The sequence below is a fragment of the Kwoniella mangroviensis genome (genome assembly GCF_000507465.2).
Source record: "Kwoniella mangroviensis CBS 8507 chromosome 1 map unlocalized Ctg01, whole genome shotgun sequence".
Classification (NCBI taxonomy): Eukaryota; Fungi; Basidiomycota; class Tremellomycetes; order Tremellales; family Cryptococcaceae; genus Kwoniella; species Kwoniella mangrovensis.
The window spans coordinates 4872750-4893544 of record NW_027062533.1 but is presented as its reverse complement, the minus strand read 5'-3'; the positions used below and the strand labels follow the sequence as shown (position 1 = coordinate 4893544).

Genomic DNA, 20795 nt, shown 5'->3' with positions numbered 1-20795 from the left:
ACCTTCTTCAGCTTTCAGAGAGTAAATCTTATCCAGCCAGTTTGCAAGTCACAGAGCAATGGATGTGCTAGAAGGGTCGAACTGATCCATACCATCGGACCAGATCGTAAAACGTCATGATGATTGATGTAACCTTGATCAACCGATCTATAAATAGATGAGCGGCTGACCGGTTTATCGTCTCGTGTTACTAACCTAGATTTAATCATTGATTGATTCACCCGCACCGATTCTCACGGATATACCTCACACGAAGATATTCACTAGAGGAGCCATGATCATCGGACATACGATATTTCTCGGCCAGCCGGAACACCGAGTCATATATGGTACATGTGATAATCATTGTCTGAAGGGGCTAAATTAGATCAGAAGATTGATGAGATTGATAGGATATTTTTAGTTTGAACCCGCCAAAGGTACCCTTTGGACAGCATGACATCAGGCAAAGCTGCTGAGTTAGCCGAGATGACACTTCGATTGATGGCTGATACGTCTCTGGTTACGGATGGCCATAAAGCCATCCACCGTGATGATTCATTGAGGACAAGTATCAGACGGAACAGTTATAGGAAGAGTGATTCAGAAGCACCTCGTCCTGGCCAGAAAAAAGAATGGCTCCAGGTGTTCGAGAGAAACTCAGTTTGACCACGTCATACCGCACTGGTCCTTCCATCAGTAATGCTAATGGTCTGAGGGAACGTGAATCTCTGTTGGTGGGAAAGGAGGTGTCTCAAATTAGTGCAAACTACGATGGTAGGATGCACTGCACTGCAGTCTCACCATGTGTAAAAGCCAGAAATAAGACCATGTGAGTTTTGCCTACTGGACAAGGCCCACCGAACCTCCGAAGAAGTTACCAACTTAGCCTCTCAAGCGAGGCTATGACAAATGAGTGTGGTCTACCTACTTACTAGGACACATGATGGTCTACTCGCCTAGTTGTCTGACAAGGGAACACAGGTCGAGCCTAGAGGCAACCGTCACACCGAGGACGATCGACCACATTGTCCGACCTCCTTTTGATGGATATTTCGTCATAGTCTCACAAGCGAGGCTACGAACAGTTCTTGATGGTTGACCTCGCACGTTCCAGTGTCCAGTGTGATCCATGTGACTGACTGAGAGACCGTTTGACCGCCGAGAAGACCATGATCGACGTGGACTCACTGGGTGGTCGGAAAGGTATAAATAGGATGCTTTTCTGACGATTTAGACAGGTCCTCTTCCTCAACAACTCCAAACTCACCAACTTACATTAAGCAACTCGAACAAGCAATTTGTCACACTAAAAATAACAACCAAGATGTTCACCAAGACTCTCTTCGCCCTCTTCGGTTCTTTCGTCGTTCTCAACGCCGCCGCCACTCCAGCTGCTGTCAAAGCGAGGGATGAGACTCACTCGGTCAACGTAAGTTCTACTTTCCCCGTGAACGAAGCAAGAAACCAGCCTTTCAAAAGATAATCGTCCCGTGGACTTTGCACTGATACCACTATCCTGTTCCGTCAGCTGGTCAATAACTGTGGAAGTGGTAACGCTGTCTTCCTCTACGCCGACCACGGTGTCCAAGGTTCAGGAGTTATCTCCGGCCCTGTTAATGGCGGAGTAGCCTGGGTGGATGGTTTCGCCGGAGCAGACTGTCAATCCTCGGGTGTTAACTGCGGTATCGTCGAATTTACCTTGACCAACGATGAAGGTGCTGGGCAACAAAACGCTGCTGACTACTCACTCTTGGATGGTCCTGGATTGGGTAATCACAAGTAGTAAGTCGAAATGTTCCGTATATGTCAACCCTATCTGCATGCATGGCGAGATATACTGACAAGCCCTAATAATGTAGCACTTACAAAATGGACTTCGTCTTCACTGGATCATGCACCAAAGGTCCCGGTGGACCTTGTACTGGAGATTCCGCTGATCAATGTCCTGGAGCTTATTTGGGGTCGGCTACTGAAGGTGGAGCACCTACTCAATGCCTCGCCGATAACACTGGAGTAAGTACCCGTTGCTCGTCAAAATGAAGGCCAACAAATATTGACTTATTGCTAATCCATGATACTCGATCGTAGATCACTATCACTTTCTGTTAAGTCCTATCGCTTTCTTCATACACTTTAAACGTGGTCCTCAGCGGTGCGACCTTAGTGATCAGTATCTTCAAGGTTCGGGAAGTCATTGACATGAAATGAAATAATCGATAAAACGCATAAAACCTTAAAAAAAAATGAATTTGTATACACTTCTTTTCCCAACTATGAATTGTCCCTATGTAGCCGTATACGTTTGTGTCAAAGAAGGAACGAGGAGTAAAGAAGATTATTTAAGTCGGTGATGTGAATGAATTTTGTTTTACGTGAACTCTTCGTCCAACGTAGAACAGCGCAGTAATTGACCCGACAAGCACCACCTTTGGCGAGCTGTTGACCATTTGAACCGTAGTCATTCATATTGATACATCTCTAGTGCTACATGATGTGACTGGCGTACTATGCTATGTGCGATATCTGCCCATGGTGTACGTACTGTGATACAGTAGAACCGGTCACCATTCTAACCGTATCTAATATTCTATGTTTCTCCCAATCCACACTCTCAGATCCGAATAATAACAAGTCCTAACGTCTACTTAACTCATTCCGTAGGTTTGAACTTCCTCTTGGCAAAGATCAGCGGGGAGATCAATAGTGCTCCCATAGCGCATAAACCCTGCTCTCACGTAGATGTCAGCAACAATCGCGAACTCTCCAATTGGTCTGATAACTCACGCCAGCAGTCAAGAATAAGAATTGTGGTTTGCCAACTTCCACGAACGCTGCGTACAATGATCCCAGAAGAGGTGGCGAGGCAAGTTTGGCGGCGCTAAATACCATATCCAATGCCGCGAGAGCTTCACCTAGTTGATAGAGAAGGTAGATTAGCTTGCTAGCTATCCTAGACTGAAACAGGGAAAACTCACTTGAATGTTCGGGCGGTGCATAGGACACAAAGACAGCTTTGAAAGTTGGATTATCACCCGCACCGAAAGCCATGATTGCGAAAGCTAGTGACGGCATCAGCTCAATTCTCCAAATGATGAAGGAGGGGATAGCTAACCTGCAAGGACTTGTTGATATGACAAACTCAACGAAACGAAACCCAACGCCACGGCATCGACAATTACCGAGAAGAAGGCAAGTATGACCTACACGATGAATCAACATGTTGCCCGCATAGATCAGAAGAAGAAGTAAATGAGAACTCACATCGAAATAATTCGCATCTTCCTGCTTGGCAGAGGTATCTCTCCGGACCAAAGGTTGCCTTTCCCCATCTGCTTGTTTCTTCTTCTCTTTCCATAACAGATATCTATTGTACCCTGCTCTACCGAATTTAAGGATGAAGGGGAATAGGACGATGAGATACGCAAATCGAGAGAAAGTAAGGAATGCCAACATCCACGCGTTCTGACGAGAAATAGATTTTAGCTTAAATGTAGAGAATGCACGAACTCCGTTGGGAGACACCAACTCACATTTTCCGGGTTAAAATTGAATTTATCACTTAGGAACAGCAACGAAGCAGTGGCGATAAACACGGTCTATACCACATTCACCCAATACAGGAAGATCAGCTTCATTGTCGTACGCGTATGTCGTGATGAGCAAGCAACATCGAAGATTGCTGATCACTCACTCCCGATGTAGTCATGAACAGACTCAAAGCCACCACAAACAATTCCCAATGCAATTTCCCCTTATGTCTATGAGGCCAGATCAATTTCAACGGTTTGACTGGGGCTTCCAGATTCTCCGTTATCTCCGCTACTACCCCCCTCCCTTCCTCCTCTTCTTCCTCGTCATCTGATGAGTTATCGTTATTCGACGGGAATTTCCTGGTCTCCGCAATGAAGAAAAAGGACCACAAAGATGCACCTATCTGGGCACCTAGAGCTATGAAGTATGGCACGGCGATGTTGGGTACGTATCGCGATACTAGCGCTGATATTACTGGAAGTACAACCATCCAGTCAATTTTGACGCGGTCATACAGAATTCGAAGGAGTCACCCACTGTACGCTGTTCCTGGACCCAGTAAAGCTACTGCTTCCATACGCGAATAGAATCGAGTTCTACATTGAAGTCATATCGAGACCAGCTTTGGCTTGGGATCTGGTAGACGAATCGAAAGCTGACCTACCTCGCGTCATCCGTCGCTACGTCCGCTACACACAACGAAGGCAGAAACACAGCTTTGGTAGATGCCGAGACGAATATACCCGTCAATATGAGCAGGATCCAGGCAATGGTCTATAAATGAGAGGTGCTCGTAAGCTTAGACATTGGGGACATATGGACAGCTTACACTATTATTGATATAATCTGCGAGGAAGATGATCATAAATCAGTACGTGATACCTTCTGACAACCAACCCTGACTTGACTTACAAGCCAGAAGTATCGACCCCGTCGATATAGTCGCTATCAGCGGACCTATGATCAATAGTGGTCTGCGACCATACCGATCTGATAAACTCTGTACATAGGGTGAGGAAAGGAATGCTATTTGAGAGATTAGCATTCGATGCACACTCAATCGTTGTGACGAACTTACAGAATATCCCATCCAAAGTCGCTAAAGCAGCTAGAACACTACCTGCTAAAGCTTGTACATCCCTGTTGGCACATCTCTCGTCTCCTGGATCGGGTATGCTGTCTGCCCCTCTTGATGTCCAGTAATACCTACACATCACATATTTCTATGATGACAGTGATGCTATCATCAGCTCGATCCGATGAGAGTAGAGGTGGGATCGCATGAAGAGCCTTACAACCACAAACAAATTCGACGCAGCCACCACGGATGGTCCGATCGTACAAAGGAAGACATAGGGCAATAGTCGATCGACCGAGTAAGAGGCATCCTTCTTAGGTTGAGATGGCATCCTGAGGGGAGCAGAAGAGATGGTCGAGTCTATGGTAGAGATGGACGTGAGAGAGAAAGCAGAGAAATGATTCGATGGGTGGTTTCATCGACCTCCTCCTTCGATCTTGTGTCATCTCGTCTCATCTTATCTTCCACGTCATCACTTTTACTTCTCACGTTGGTCCTCATCATCCTTGGTTTGTATATACCTATATCCCTCCTCATCAATCCCTTCTTCCTCCTTCCTAGCCACCTCACAACCGATAGAGCCTACCACAGTCACCATGTCAGTCCACGAGCTGACCTACAATTCCCTCAAGGAGATGGGTATAGATCCTGTCATCGCCAGAGAAGCTGCTTCGAGGTTTCATAGCGTAGAACCAGCTGTCAATTGGTGTTTCGGTGATGGGGCGAATGTGAGTGTCAAGAAGCACACGAAGTTTCGCTTGAAATGGGTGTGCTACGATGGAAAGCTGACTTTATGTCTATGCTATACATAGTGGACCCCTGAACCTGCTCGACCCGAAGGACCACCCTCATACGATTCATGGAGACCACAACGAGCCTACGGTACTTCAGGTGAGTGAAGGATGTTCTCCAAACTTTACCAGCTCAACTTCAGCTCAACCAATCGTACTATCATAGTCGAGCATCGAGAAGTGATAGACGTCGATGCACCTTCATCGGCCGAACCCAGTCCATCACCACAACCACCTGCGTTCGCATCGAACAACCCTTTCCGACAACACCTTTCACCGCCCCCTCCACCTCCTCGACGCAATATCGCTCCTGCACCTTCCCTCACTCCCACTGTCGCCAATGACGATGAAGATGAAGATCTTCGCAGAGCCATTGAGCTCTCTCAGCGTTCCGATGGAATAAGCGGAACTGGAGCAGAAGGAGAAGATGAGAATAGACAAAATAGAGAAAGATCCGTTAGAGCTACTGGACCCCCTCCACCCAGTCCAACCAATCAGCCGATCGATCTCACTGGGAATGATAATGATAATTTAGACATAGGGACGCTGTTTGGACCGAGTAATAAAGATGATGCGGAGGGAAAGCTGGCTATGGTCCCTTCCTCTCAGGTAAGTAACACTAATCAGTGCGCAACACTGTGCTGATGAGGTCTGCTTAACTTCAAAGAACAATCCCAACTCGATGTCGAAAGAAGACGAAGATATGGATCGAGCGATTCAAGAATCCCTCATGACCGCAAGCTTCCACTCAGCCTCGAATGTCAGGGATACCGATAAACCTGTACCCTCGGAACGGATAGACGGAGCGTGAGTATCCAGTCTATCAAACACCAATAGCAGACGAACTAACCCTGCCGTTCTTCCTCTTCCTTCTCCCGATTTACTAGCCCACTGGTCCTGTACTCGGAATCAGGCCATTCTACCTACGCAGCCAATTTTTTTCAAGCTATGTATGCTGTTCCACAGCTCCGTGAAGCTGTCGCTAGTGTAGTAGCTGCGAACCAAGCTAGTGCATCCTCATATAGTGAGTTGTGTGTTAGGCTTCGGGGTGGCTCGCGAGACCTTTGTAGTGTAGGATGGTCGACGAGATGATATCGTTTTGCAACAAGGTGCTGACCGTACCATTGCCTCACCCATTCAGAGGGTAAAATAGTAAATCAATTGAATGATTCTTACCTCACCTCGACATCCAGTTTCATCGAAGTCGATCAACAACTCAAAGCGTTCAGAGACGGTAGGGAACCCAATCAATTACCACCCAATGCGCCTGGGGTCGGTGAGTGCACTTACTCGTGAATATTTCTGACAGGAATCTATATTGACGACTGTTTTAGAGCTTCACCAGCTGTTCGTTCATGAGATGACCAATATCATACTATCCCAAATCGGTGATTCACCTACGCCGGAAGATTGGAAGAACCTGAATGATTCTGAACCTGAGCGGTCAGTCAAGCTCCCTAATTGCTCTCATCAATCAACATTTACAACTATCGAAATACTTTATAGGACGGTAATGTATCTATTTTTACTGACTTTGACATCCGAACTCATACCATTAGACTGTTCAAAACCCGAGTGGAATCCGATCCACCGCAAAATTCATCCTACGTCACCTTCTTACGATCCTCCCATGTCTCACCCGACATATACTCGCATTTATCTCAGATACTCTGGAACACCGATTCGGATTCGCAGCAGCAGAGTCTAATAGAATTGGGCGATATACTGACGGTAATGCTTGAATGGGGTAGTGGAGCTAAGAGAGAGGTCTGGAAGTTGGAGGAAAGAGTTGTTTTGGGTAAGTTTACTGCTTAAATTTGTGATGAATGCCAGCTATCTCTCCATTCGTCGATCTGTATGATTTTGACTGACTCTATGTTCTCTGACACTAGATCGATTTATGAAATCCAATGCCACCTATTCAGCACAGAAGCGGGCTCATCAGTCGGTGATGGCTGGAAATGCTAGACGTACTCAGGAAAAAATAGATCGGTTGACTATGCACGAGGTAAGTAACCTCATCATAAATGAGGGTGTGGAAAGCTAATTCACTTCGCGATACAGGGTAACGACTATCAGAAGAGCATATCTGCGTAAGTCATCATTTCCAGCTGCAAAGAGCAGGGATTGTCTTCAACTGACAGGAAAATCACCCACTAGGCTAATTGAGCATCTCGAAAGTACCCCCGAGACGGAAGATAGTATGCAGAGTGAATCAAGACGGGAGATGAAGCAAAGGGTAAGTCAGGTTATACACACATCCCTGACTGCATTTTTAATGTAACCGCCTTAACGTGTCAGGCTGATTTTCCAATGTTCTCCCCGTATCAGCTCGGGAAGATCCTCAAAGTCCTTCAACAGAAAGTTTCTACCCTACAACTCGAGTTGGAACAACATACCCAAGCCGCTTCCGGCAGTGTGTTCGATACGGATGATCCGGCCTACAATCAACATGTGGTAAGTCAGCTTGGTAAGCTGGTCCTTGAACCGATCAGCTAATTTTTGTGGATTCGAAACAGTACATACTGCGAGGTATCCTATTCCAGGATGGCGCTCTTGTGGGAGGTAATCATCTATACGCCTATATCAGGGGAGATGATGGGAGATGGTGGAAAGTACAGGAACATCAGATTGAGCCGGTACGTCCAGGTCCAACTAATTTATGTGAATAGTCTTTGGCTCAAGGCGGAGTTTATTTGTCGTCTAAAATTCGCTTTAGGTTGCTTGGAAATCGATAGCGGAAGATAAAACTGGATTGTGGATGGACGGTGGTGCATATATGGTAAGTCATCTCTCCCCCTGCATACCACGAAAATTTCAGCTTATGGAGGGATATGACTGTGTTTCCTTGTTGCAGCTTATACACTCAAGAGACGGCCCTCGTCCTTCTGCGCCCCCTTCCAACACTTCATCTCGGATCGATCTATCGCCCGCTACCACAATTCGAAATGACCTTCCCCATACGGCAGTAGTACCAGAGGACGATCTGATAGATATAAGTATGACCACGGATACATCTTTAGCCTCGACAAGACAGAATACACCTGAACCCTCTATCGGTAAAGGAACAGGAGACGAGGAAGGGGATGTGGAGATGAAGTCCACTAGTACTTTGGTAGATAGGAGTGAGAGACTGAATCTCGCTGAGAGTGAGGTTGGTCGGGAATAAGGCGTTGACAGGTTCTGCGAGGTAACTCCGACCAGTTGTTGGTTTATGGAAAGATAGGTAAGTATAGCTATGAACCTCACGATTAGATCGACTGTAATGCATGTAAAATGTGCTCTATGATCATTGGGACTTCTTGGAATACCGCAACGGTGTATATAGACCTGTAAACATCCGCTTTGGGCAGAAACCGGATCGGCTGTGCACTAAATGAACACCCCCTGAGTCAATCACACCAACGAGCTGTATTGTACTCGATCGATGATCGATATGTCCACCTATCATTAGCCATTGGCTCATCAGTCTAAACCGGTATTCCCATTATTCCCAGACATGGACATGGACGTGTACGTGAACATTACTCGATTACTTTTTTTCCTCGATCATCCCATCATTCCGTGCCTTGAGCAAGTCACCGATGATGTCATGGTTTGTTTACATGAAAAGTACGCTCGACCACAAGACATCTGTCTACTCTCTGAAGCATATGTAACTTATATATGGAAGATAAACTCCCAACACAGACATCCCCCTTCTTCCTCCCCGTCACACCCATCGTGTTCAGCTCAACATACACAATACAAATCAACTTCACTTACCGGATAACGCCACCAAGATCAATACACAATGCCATCGTCTAAAGGAAAGCCTACCGATCCCAAGCTTCGAGAAGAGGTGAAAGAGAGTGAGTGATGCGATCCTGCCTCTCACCAAATGTAGTAGGTATGAGTTCGCTCGTTGATGCCTATTCATTCAAATCCTACAGAGGTTCAGAACGAGACCAACAAGGATGGGTCTGGCAAAGGACAGTGGAGCGCTTGGAAGGTAAGTTCAGCTTACAATCATAGTTGAGAATATCAGATCGCGAAGAATAAATATCGTACCCGCATCTAAAGATGTATTCACTCATATCCTATATCCATCATGACCGTCCATCGTTGACTTCTTTCACCGTGCTTAATGCATTCCGAGAATCATGCTGACCATTTTACTCGATGCTTGTAGGCAGCGAAGCTCTCGAAAGAGTACGAAGCAGAAGGTGGATCGTACGAGAACGAAGCTGGATCGAAGAACGAGCCAGAGAAAGGAGCTCCCAACCCCAAGTCAAAGGGGAAGAAAGACGCAGAGGAGAAACAAGAGGCTGAGAAGGAGAAACCTAAATCAAAAGGTGCTGCTAAGAAGGATGACACTGAGAAGGGAGAGAATGAGAAGCCCAAGTCAAAGGGTAAAGCTCAAGACAAGAGTGAGAAACCAAAGTCAAAGAAGGAAGAGGAAAAGACTGAAAAGCCGAAATCGAAAGGCAAAGCTGCCTCTGAGAAGAAAGAGGAAGAGAAAGAGAAACCCAAGTCTACCGACAAACCCAAGTCTACCGACAAACCCAAGTCTAAAGGTAAAACCGAGAAGAAGGATGAAGAGAAGCCGGCCGAGAAACCGAAATCTAAAGGTAAACCCGCCTCGACCAAGAAGGACGATGCCGCTCCTGCTGAGAAGCCTACTTCGACTAAAGGAAAGAGAAAGTCGGATGCTGGTGAGGTCGACAATGACAAGAAGAGCAAGAAGAGTAAGGCTTAGACTTAGGTGGATTATCAGTGTATGATAGGTTTTGTGGTCAAGGATGAGTAGTCGATCTGTCAGATATATCCTCATAATACAAGGACACGAACTTTATATGTAAGCTGTATATAGGTCGATTATAACTGCTACTGACAGCATGTTTTTTCTTAATATGACAATCTGCTATAAACCTGTCTCCCTAAGCAGGTCCATACATCCATTTTCTACCATGACTTTTCATGTACCTGGCCTTCTCACGCTGTTGTACTGACGTACCTTACTCATAATGACCTGATCCCAAACTCAGCCATGAGTCCACATAAAGGATCGACAATCCCACAAACCTCGATGTAATGACGAGTCGTATCACGCATACATCCATGTCGGGAACATCCTTTGACACGACATCGACCTGGAGTGTTTGATGCTCCGTATTAGACTTATAAAATATAATCATCCTGGTAAGGTGCACTCGATGATTCAGCAACATCACCTCTCTCTCCACCATCAACAAGTATTGGGACACTGTGCAACTCATCACACGACTCGTCATTCTCAAACTCCTTCTCCAACACACATACATAACACTGTCTTCTAGAAATGTCCCGCTGAGGACCTAAACACCAACACATAGCATCTTGTCCACCCAGGCAATCTTTAATCCCAATTGTCTGAATCATCATCAACCACATACACATCTACGTCCAATGCCCCCACAACCCCTTTCTCCAGCAGAAATCTCCCAACGTTCCCTCAAACTATTCAATCCCAATTTCAAGTCCCCTCGTGCAGTTCGAGAACCTACGAAACCCAGTCTTGCTTGGTCCAAGCTCCCTCCTCTTGCTGCTGAGATCGACGAGAGGCCGAGCTTCAGAGTGCGACGTTTCAGATTGTGGAAAGAGGTTACACCAGAGTTGAGGAAGGTCGTACTGGATCAGAGGAAGAGAAGTGAGTGTGTTGTGTTCGGCAATTCTCAAGCATCCGTGTAGTAGATGGCTGGTGCTCTTGTCATCTTTCAGGCTGGCTATTTCCTCAATAGTAGCTTGATAGCTGATGTGGTTTATACACTTGACAGTCCATCTACGACGATATCAGTCCTATGCCATCCCCGCCACCTTTTCAGAGGAGAAACGGAAATCACTTCTCGGTTCTTTACCTAGACCTACTCGACCAGGTTTGCCCACCTTAATCCCTAAGGAGCATGAGTGGACTTGGAGCACGCCTTATAGAGATCGGTATCGACTACGACCTCTATCGAAAATTAGAGGTGATACTTCGCTGCTGGGTGAAGGCGGATTATTGACTCCTCCTTTGTCACCAGAAGAGCGATACATCGACAACGACAATGAGGAGGACTTGCAGGTACTCAGGGATGACGGTCATGGTATCAGGGAGATTCAAGTTATCCAACCAGGGCTATCGTGTGATATGGATGAGTCTGAGGGACGAAAGTCTAATCCTCAACAGGAAGGGCAATGTACCATCCCCCAGCAGAATGAAGAGTCCTCAACGAGCGGAAAGGAAGCACTAGCTTTCAGCCAGGCGCATATTCCTATTGATTTGAACTCGAGCTTTTCCTCATATTGGCTTCCCCCTCTTCCCCCATCGAACGACCTACCGTGGCGTAAAAAGTCCATCGCCAAGAGAACACGCAATATGAATTACCAAAAACTGCTGGAATATAAATGGATACTTGACCAGGAACATGAGCGAAGATTTAGGGTGGGCATGCAACAGCTGATGAGGGACATGATAGAATGGCAGGATGATCATACGTAGGTGATGTCACATGAATTAGACTGGGTATCGCTGATCAAACGTTATTTCATTTTGCTAGGCTACCATATAACGAATGGAGAAGAGGCCATAGATGGAAAGATGATGTTGATTTACAGGAAATCCAAGACACGTGAGTCAATCAGCATCTTACTCGTACTACTTCAATTGACATACTCGTTCTGGTTTCTTCAACGCAGTACCGAATTCTTCAGGAAGATCCGTAAGAAATCGTCCAATGTTTTCCTTTACCTTCTTCCAAAAGATATTAGTCAGGTACCTTTCCGAGACCGCGTGCATTCCTTGGTGAAAGATGAGGAGGATCGAAAGAGGCGTAAGAGGGAGAAGAAAGAGGCGAAGAAGAGAGAGAACGAGGGTCTTCACATGGAGGCAAAGGACAGGACCGATCCGAGTAATAGGTCGACCACTTTCACGTCGAATGCGTCAATCTCAGAAGTTCAGAATGCTGAAACTCCTTCGACGAATCAAACAATGCCCAATGACCAGCCTTTGCTTCCGAAAAGCTCAGATCGCTCAGAAGTCGATAGCATGATCCTCGATCTGTCTCCTTTCCGGAATGAGCCTAAAGTATATGCGGAGCAGCATACGGAATTGACAGATTTGATTGGGCGCCTGACCGCCTTGAGAGCGCGGAAAGAGGAATTGACCAAGGAATTGGAGGAGAAGAAGAATAGGAAAGCGGAGTTGACTGTGAGTGGGAGATCAAACGATGAAAATGAAAGCAAGACAAAGCAAAGGCAGAGGGCCAAGGATAAGGAGAGGTTATTGAATAAGTCATTAGACGGGGATGAGAAAATCATCGGAGCGTCCAAAGTTGATTCAATCACCAACGATGGTTGGGCTCGATCAAAGGTCGATGAAGATCTCCAAGTACGATATGGTTCTCTCAACTTGGATGACGATACAACCTTACCAAATTCGAGTGATATCCCTTCATCGGCCTTCTCCAGAAGAGAAATCGAAATTGATTTCTCTGATGAATCCCATTCGAGTTCTTTCGATGGTGAAGGGGATGGTCAATCGGTGGGATGCGATGTACTCCCAGTGAAGCTGCAGGACGACGACGAAAACGATGAAGTGAACTTCACACCTGGTCTTGATACGGCTGATCAGAGAGACACACAATACTCTGGTTTGGGTAGTCTGACAAGTCAGATCACTTTAGTATAGTCTGGATTGCAGTAAGCTAACTCGCCTGCACAGAATAAGATGGTAATCTTCGGCGCACCTACCACGAAGTCTGATCGTAGTCATCGTATTATGCATGTTCATATCATTGTATCGAGAGTAACGTTACATCATTATATTCCAACTGTTTTCCATATCCATGTACTTGCACGTCAAGTTTCGGATCATCCCACTTGCACACCCTTATTCACCAGCAAACAATCTTACAATGAGGTACGATGTAGAACCAACAAATCGGAAGACTGCGAAGGGTGCCAGGTAAATCAGCAATGATAGTCTCATGTAGTTCCATCGAGTATCTCGATCGGCTGAGGCATGCAGAGGAATTGAAAACTTACAAGCGAGACCAGCTACGGTACTGAATACATAGATAATGTGCGTCAGTCAAATTTATAGTGAGTTTGATCGATCAGCTGCTTGGCCAACTCACTATAAAAGGATACCCATATATGTAGTTGCCAAAGCACTATCTCCACCACTCGTTTGTCTGTAATTCATGTCGAATCAGTCAATCATCAATATTCATTACAAGCACTCTGACCGTTGTACTTACAAAATAGCAGCTGCCAGAGCCCCATTGGACATGGTCCAAGCTAATAGCACCTGTGGGACAAGGGTATGTCAGTACATTCCACCCTCTTATCATTACATGTATCCACGGGGTTTCCTAATGTACTGCAGACTCACATTCGTCCTAACATTCTTATAATAGTCCTCCTGCTTCTGATCATCCGAGACGACTTTCACCTGTTTCGGAGCTTTTGTAGCTAATACTCTCAATTCTGATGCGTACACCGCGTTCAAATCTTGTTGTTCTACCGGAACGTCCACTGTTACTTCATCTTTCGAATCAGATTTGACGACTCCCAGGTCCTCGGATACCTTATCGGAACCCTTTGTACCCCAAGACTATAGACAAGGGAAGGAAGAATGTATCAGCATGTAGTACGTTGTTGTCATCACGGTGACAGATCAAGGAGCCAATAATACATATGGCATGGAGATGAATCGGATGGATACTCACAACATCATGCACATTACAGAATGCATATACGCTATATCAGCACCAACCATACCATAAGCTGACCTCCCTTTCTCATAGAATGATCACTTACTTTAGCACATTGACATAACTAGGAGCCAGCAACAAGTATTGCAAGAAGGAAGTGAGCATATGCCAAGGTTCCAATGCCAAGAGCGATGAGACAATGTATAGACCGTATGTCGCAGCGAGAGACACGACAATATTCCTGAATATCTTGTTGCCAAAAATATCATCCGCGCTGATCGATCCATCGGCAGTTATACTCTGAATTCCTCTCACTGCTAGGTAGACTATAACAGGTGGACAAAAATATCAGCTAATGAGTGTCAAGACAGAGTCATGAGGTGCATGGGACTTACTAGCTGCGAATAGCATATAGACTGTGATTAAAGCGAACCCAACCATACTACTCGTATAACCGACTCTGGACCTGTTCACATTAATGGATGGTGAAATGATCAGCTGATTACACTTTCATAGTGGACGTTCCTTATAGCAGACTCACCCTGCAGGTCTATTACCCAAAGCCAACAAGAAACACCACAGTAGCAAAGCGATATATAAGTAATGTAAGGGCGTATTGACATATTTCCAGGCTGATCCGAGTGAGTTAAGAGAACTTGTCAAAACGAACTGGAAAATTTGGTCAGCTACAGCATCAGGACAACGAAATAATAGCTGATGGGTATGATGAACTTACAAAGGCGATGTAGAAGTTTCCCAGAGCGAACCAAGCGAAGATCATGCTCAAGGTCTCTATAGGAAAAGCAAAAACAAAACGCACTCGTCAGCTTAATATTCAAAAATATACAGCGATTTAGCTAGACTCACGATACACCAATTCGACATGAAGGAAAAGTTTTCTTGTGAAGGTATGCCTGTTGATGATATCAGCTAATCTTGTCCTCACACCACGAAACAGCTAACGCACGACGACCTATAGAGATACCCGAAGTGTACGATCGAATGTATAGCAGCGAAAAAAGAACCATTCAACCATCTATCGATATACCAACTGAACGTCAGCTATCTGATCATGCATTCGACTTCGCCCGTTCACAACAGAGTAACAAACTTACCTTCTTCTCTGAGAGACCAACTCCGGCACGGTATCGGGTACATCTGTGATAGCGTATGCCGATTTGACATAATGTAATTTCCATTTACATTCTCTCTTGCTGACCAATTCCCAGCATAAGATACGATCTAGTAAAGGTGAAAGAGTCAGCTGCATTTCATCTCATCGAGCATATAGCAACTCACCTTCGGCGAGATACATATTTGCGGAACTGGCCAAGATGTTAGCTGATAGATCATCCTAAAAAATAACAAAATAGCTCACAAGATACCTGCACCTGCACCATGCATCGTCTCACCGATGAAATACTGCTTCAAAGGTCCATTCCCATGATCATCATTAAGCAGGGCAATATACTGAACATAGAATTATGAGCTTCAGTCGACGATACATAACGATCGAGAGCTTACCCGATAGGCTGAGAAAGCTCCCGGCCTAATCATCATCATGATGTCAGCTTTTAGATGTTTCGCCCACCACGGCAAGAGCAGCCCACTCACAGCACAGTGATGTACCCGAAGATACTCTCCAGTGGTTTGTCCAAGATGTTCGACATTTTATACTCGAAATTCTGAGCGGCGACCAGAGGGTTCAAGAGATTCTTCCAGAACATCCCTTTCAAAGCTACGATCTCTCCACATGCTCCTCCGACTGACGAGTTGATGTCGAACGCTTTCCAGAGATGGTAGATGGAGTCTGGGCCTGGTTGAGTACCGACATCCAAAAGGACACAGACGCTGAAAGTCAAAAACGCATCCGGCATATCAGCTGAGCAGTTCACGGTATAATACCAGCTAAATTCCTGCTATGCTCACTTTGGTTTCAAACAAGCTCCGAAAGCACTGTTCGTCATGTGTCAGCTTGTTTCTCACTGCATTCAGTAAAGAGGGTAGAATATCTCACTTGAAGAACCATCTATGACTGTTAATCTGCCGACGAACACTTATCAGCTTGGTCACCGCTTCTCCTTCAATATGACAGCTTACCTTCTTCTGATTCTTTTCCTACATGTTGCACGTATGCATGAGCTACAGTGCATCGTTTTTGCTATATCCTCAGTATAGCTCACCTTCATGCAAAATATCATCTGTATAGGAACAGTGTTCGATCCACCCGGTCCAATCTTCCCATTAGACGTTATCGATACTGATTTTCATTATTCTTGTCAGCTTGCATGCCTGCAGCCAATTAGGAGGATTTAGCTCACGTTGAGTGGTATATTCATACAAATGTGCTGTCACGGGTTTGCCATTGACCACGTTCTTACCCACTCCATCTTGGTATACACCTAGAGCAGCCAACACCGATCTTGTACGTGGGTTGATTTTCAATCGTCCATCTGCTACAACACACACAACAACCTGGTTGTCGGATCATACGGAGTGGTAATCAGTCATCGCTCTTGTTGGGAGCTGCAAAGCGAAAATCGGCTCACCTTCTTCCACCCGTCCTGCCCCCAAGTCTTACTCTTATTCCTGGTACACAAATGTGCGATATTCTGCATGATACCTCTCATTGTTCGACAGAACAGGACGTCATCTTCCTAAACACAGAGACAATTATTCAGCGGATGGTCATGATTGCAGACAGAGAGGCTTAAGCTATTAGACTTACGTTGTACATCGTGATGACCTATGCAGGGCCAGATCAATTAAGATGCAAAATCAGCTTCTATAAGCCAAGTTCCTGAAATTGAAAAAGAGGACTCACAATGAACAGCTCAGTCTGCCTAGGCGGATCATACAATCTCTGACGAAGTGTATACTTATCTTCCTACATTCATTCAAAACAGCAATTTTCAGCTAGTGTCCTACACGATACTAGTTGTTTCAACCAAAAAAGGATAGATTCAGACGTTGCACCCACGACAAAATCATTGGGATCACAAGTAACAGCCGTATATCTCATCTTTGTAAACTCATTTCCCTCTCTTATCGGACATTGATCCAATAACATTGTAGGTACGTCTATATCCAACACCAAGTGTCCTCGGAATAATCTATATTATTAAATATATATATATATATCAGTTGCACGTCGATTTTAACGGTGCAAAAGAAATTGGTGACACTCACTGTACCCTTTTCTGTGTCCTATTCCTCCTCACCACCCTGATAGGCAGTGGACCATAGTGCACATTCACCTCTTCATCATCCTGTCCTTGCTGGGGCGGTATCGAATATCCATTCCTTTGCTGTTCATTGTCAACCCATCGTCCAGGTAGCATCCCCACATCTCCTCCATCAGCTTGCGATGGTCCATTATCCGATAATTGATATCTTGATTGATTCTGCGAGGGAATACCAAATCTCGTATCAGGTGCAGCGTGTGATAACAGAGGTGCAGAATCGTTTATATCGTCATCTTGTGCGCCAGCTACGTGGTTACCATACCCATGCGGAGCATAGGACGGGTGATGCGCCAGTGCCGCGAGATTTGCCATGGACGAGGAAGATGAGTCGTGGGGTAGTAATGGAGGTGGGGAAGATAACCTATTATCGTAAGATGATAGAGGTGCCGAAGAGTGAAATGATAGATTTGAATCGAATCTCGTTCTTCCACCTGGTGGGCTGATAGGTACAGGTACAGGTGAAGGGGAGCCGTAAGGCTGTTGTTGAACGGGTAAAGAGTATCTTGGAGCACCACCAACGATTGATTGATGATGGTGACTCGGTGAAAGGGGTTGAGAAGCATGGTGTCTACTCCCCTGCGGTTCTGCCCATCCTTGATTCCCTTGTTGGGTAGGTACAGTCGGGTTGAAGGGATCACCGTATGGTTGTGATTGAGAATTGGGAAAGATCTGAGGGGGAGGGGATGAGTGCGATTGATGGAGAGGTGGTGGTGTATCGTATGGGTTGGTCATTGGTGAAGAGTACTGTGGGTTTGGATCGGATGGGTAATGGTGTGATGGTGGTGCACGGTACGGTGATTGTTGCTGCTGTTGCTGGTAGGTGGGAGGATAAGAAGGGAATGGTTGACCTTGAGAATGAGTCTGATGAGTTGGTGAAGTGTATCCTCCTCCTTGTTGTTGTTGCTGCTGCTGCTGCTGCTGCTGCTGCTGCTGCTGTCGGCCATGCGGCGGGGTGTATATATCGCCTGGGTTCATGGTCGTAGTACTCGAAGTGGTGTATTGAGTGCGTGGTAGTGACAAGATGGTGAGAATCAGAGTATGTATACAGCTAAAATGCAGATCTATGAATGATACATTGCTATCGATGGATGTATGTACTAGTGGTATCTGGTATAATTATAATTGTGCACTGACCTCTTCTCCCCCTCTTCCTGGTTTCATCAATCGATCAAGTGAGGCGGGGTAAATGTAATCTCCATGTGAACCCTGAAAATCAACTTTTTGATCTTACTCGTATACTGGAATATGACGCGTGAGAGTGGCTACAGTACCATACAAAAGAATGGAAAACGACAAGGCGATGCAACGATGATGCTCAACTGAAGATATCTAACCTTATCGAGCAGATAGCCAGCACAGCTTTCAACATTGCCGGCGATGAGGAAAGCATCTCATGTCAAGATCTAACCATAGAAGTGCATTCCTACCGATTCAACTCATCGCACGTCTGGTCATCACTCTTTCCCCGAGTCACCTCCGGATTCTCTGTAAAATCGACCACCTCTATTCACGCTGCATAAAATCAAAGAATTACATTTCAAAAGGCCAAGATTCATGGCTATCCTCTACATGGCATCAGCGCATATCATAGGACGACACATAATGATCTACTCGCAGATCCAATGATATCTTGTCTGATCATCCACATCCACCAATGAATGTGAAATACCATGATGAGGCAAGGTGATACCACATCAAAAGCTCTTCTCCATTCGAAGAATCTCGGATAGACACTACCGCCAAGAGTCTCATCTCCAGAGAGTATCTTTTACGGCAGGTTCTTTCATAACCCACTATAACCACTTTGAGCTTGTGTAGGATTAGACCTATTGAAAAACCTCGAAAATGGATTACTACCGTTGCCATTACCGAAGAACGAAGATCCCGATCCTTGTGTCTGCTGTTGTTGAGCTTGATTTCGCAACTCATTCCTTTTCAAGAATGGGTTCAATTGGGATCTCGTTCCTGTTGCCGAAGTAAGATAATCATCCCATGTTGACCATGTTACGCCTAAGACACATAGCAAGTCATGTCAACATGAAAAAGTTGAGAATCAAAGGCTCGAAAATGAGGGTTGAATATTGACAGATCATATCCCGGGAAGACCATCATAATACAGTCAAAAGACTTACCATTGGTATTTCTACCTAAATACGTACTACCCCATTCTCTACTTCTCTTCAAAGCTTCTTCCTTACTCAGTTCTCCTTTGGTAAATTCCACCTCTGTACTGAGCAGCTCATTGACCCTGCTTATCGCTTGGGTCTTTACGTTGCGTTCATTCGCAATTTCTCCACTAACTAGATCTTGCTTTTGTCTAACCTCTTCCAACTCCCTCAAAGCTTTCAAAACAGCACCTCCACCGACATTAGCATTCCTACTCAGTGCACTCATGATATTCGTCGTTGTTTCAGAGATGTATTGACTCAATTTCTCTTGTGATTGTGATTTCTGGCTTATAACCTGTTCACTCCCTTTCAGAGTACCTATCGCATCTTTCTTCAATTCCGAAATATAACTCTGAAATGCCCCTCCGATGGTCGTGGGACCATTCTGAAGACGGGATACGGTAGGTGGTAATGCCGAACTCCAATAGGCACTATGAGGCGAATTAGCGTTGGTGCTGGTGCCGAATCCAGTGTTTATACCACCAGTACCAATATTTCCCCAGCCAGTTCTGCTGGGAGTATTGTTAGTATCGTTGATGAACCAATCTGGTGGTGGAAAACCTTGAGAAGGATCGAATCTCTGGCCATTCCTTCCGTATGAGATATTTGATGGGACCGAAGGCGGTGGGGGCGGATACCCATAACCAAATCCAGAACCAGGTCTGTAGAATGGATTGTTGGTATTGGTACTATTGAGGTAGGATGAGGGAATACCTGTACCTGTAGGCAGACCACCGTAAGTACTAAATGCTTGTTGAGGCCGGGGTTGAGGTTGGCCAAACAAAGAAGATAGCGGGACTGATGGTTGGGTTCCTGCATTGTTACCAAACAATGACGATAATGGTACAGTCCTTGGACCACCACCAAAGGTTGATGCGTAACTTGGTTGAGTACTTCCCGCTGACGCTGCTTGGGCAGCACGCTGTCGGAGGATTTGTTCCAGTAATCCTGGAGGAAGATTGGCTGCCATATCTAAGGAGGTGAGATGTGTATGCGTGCTTCAAGTTTGGATCTATTGACGAGGAAGAGCAATGACGGGGCACGATGTTGTGAGATTTCACTCAGAATTTTGAGTAGTTAGTATTTTGTAAGTATTCAACAAGACAGTGGTTCAGAAGGGGAAGAGGAATCACATAGTGGCGAATAATCTTCTCAGCCTCTTATGCAGTGATCAAAGTGGTCAGAACTCCCTGCTGATGCTAAAAACTTCACATTGTGTAACTCCGACAGTGCCAGGTATTGCGATGATGTGACGTGAAAGGATATCTCATCTGAAGAGGGTTTCT

General features: G+C 45.5%; 7 protein-coding genes across 7 annotated transcripts; 4 read left to right on the top strand and 3 right to left on the bottom strand.

Annotated features, from left to right (window-relative positions):
- Positions 1-1306: 1306 nt before the first annotated feature.
- I203_101826 (uncharacterized protein) lies at positions 1307-2091 on the top strand (the record flags this gene model as incomplete). The annotated part of the gene is made up of 4 exons (XM_019150641.1): positions 1307-1411; positions 1511-1764; positions 1842-1995; positions 2071-2091. 4 exons carry the CDS (start codon positions 1307-1309, stop codon positions 2089-2091), a joined length of 534 nt encoding a protein of 177 aa, XP_019000234.1.
- Positions 2092-2632: 541 nt separating this feature from the next.
- Positions 2633-4922, bottom strand: I203_101825 (uncharacterized protein; the record flags this gene model as incomplete). The annotated part of the gene is made up of 13 exons (XM_019150640.1): positions 2633-2707; positions 2767-2894; positions 2958-3041; positions 3095-3182; positions 3244-3444; positions 3513-3578; positions 3674-3987; positions 4051-4109; positions 4178-4287; positions 4343-4359; positions 4426-4539; positions 4592-4736; positions 4809-4922. 13 exons carry the CDS (start codon positions 4920-4922, stop codon positions 2633-2635), a joined length of 1515 nt encoding a protein of 504 aa, XP_019000233.1.
- Positions 4923-5187: 265 nt separating this feature from the next.
- I203_101824 (uncharacterized protein) lies at positions 5188-8551 on the top strand (the record flags this gene model as incomplete). Its single annotated transcript, XM_065516962.1, has 15 exons — positions 5188-5319; positions 5404-5482; positions 5549-5991; positions 6050-6189; positions 6270-6406; positions 6524-6658; positions 6717-6825; positions 6942-7180; positions 7275-7390; positions 7447-7475; positions 7543-7621; positions 7714-7839; positions 7902-8021; positions 8102-8164; positions 8240-8551. 15 exons carry the CDS (start codon positions 5188-5190, stop codon positions 8549-8551), a joined length of 2259 nt encoding a protein of 752 aa, XP_065373780.1.
- A 624-nt stretch (positions 8552-9175) lies between these two features.
- Positions 9176-10120, top strand: I203_101823 (uncharacterized protein; the record flags this gene model as incomplete). Its single annotated transcript, XM_019150638.1, has 3 exons — positions 9176-9233; positions 9315-9373; positions 9554-10120. The coding sequence occupies 3 exons, from the start codon at positions 9176-9178 to the stop codon at positions 10118-10120; spliced, it is 684 nt and encodes a 227-aa protein (XP_019000231.1).
- Positions 10121-10809: 689 nt separating this feature from the next.
- Positions 10810-13069, top strand: I203_101822 (uncharacterized protein; the record flags this gene model as incomplete). The annotated part of the gene is made up of 4 exons (XM_019150637.1): positions 10810-11050; positions 11178-11877; positions 11940-12011; positions 12079-13069. 4 exons carry the CDS (start codon positions 10810-10812, stop codon positions 13067-13069), a joined length of 2004 nt encoding a protein of 667 aa, XP_019000230.1.
- A 201-nt stretch (positions 13070-13270) lies between these two features.
- I203_101821 (uncharacterized protein) lies at positions 13271-18316 on the bottom strand (the record flags this gene model as incomplete). The annotated part of the gene is made up of 27 exons (XM_019150636.1): positions 13271-13329; positions 13426-13445; positions 13518-13574; positions 13641-13690; positions 13775-13996; positions 14112-14142; positions 14203-14422; positions 14492-14562; positions 14638-14765; positions 14833-14888; positions 14964-15010; positions 15064-15132; positions 15212-15338; positions 15396-15421; positions 15475-15566; positions 15621-15645; positions 15711-15947; positions 16026-16052; positions 16114-16139; positions 16197-16214; positions 16280-16356; positions 16418-16571; positions 16646-16753; positions 16825-16842; positions 16921-16983; positions 17077-17209; positions 17286-18316. 27 exons carry the CDS (start codon positions 18314-18316, stop codon positions 13271-13273), a joined length of 3192 nt encoding a protein of 1063 aa, XP_019000229.1.
- An 808-nt stretch (positions 18317-19124) lies between these two features.
- Positions 19125-20479, bottom strand: I203_101820 (uncharacterized protein; the record flags this gene model as incomplete). Its single annotated transcript, XM_019150635.1, has 2 exons — positions 19125-19351; positions 19474-20479. The coding sequence occupies 2 exons, from the start codon at positions 20477-20479 to the stop codon at positions 19125-19127; spliced, it is 1233 nt and encodes a 410-aa protein (XP_019000228.1).
- Positions 20480-20795: the final 316 nt, after the last annotated feature.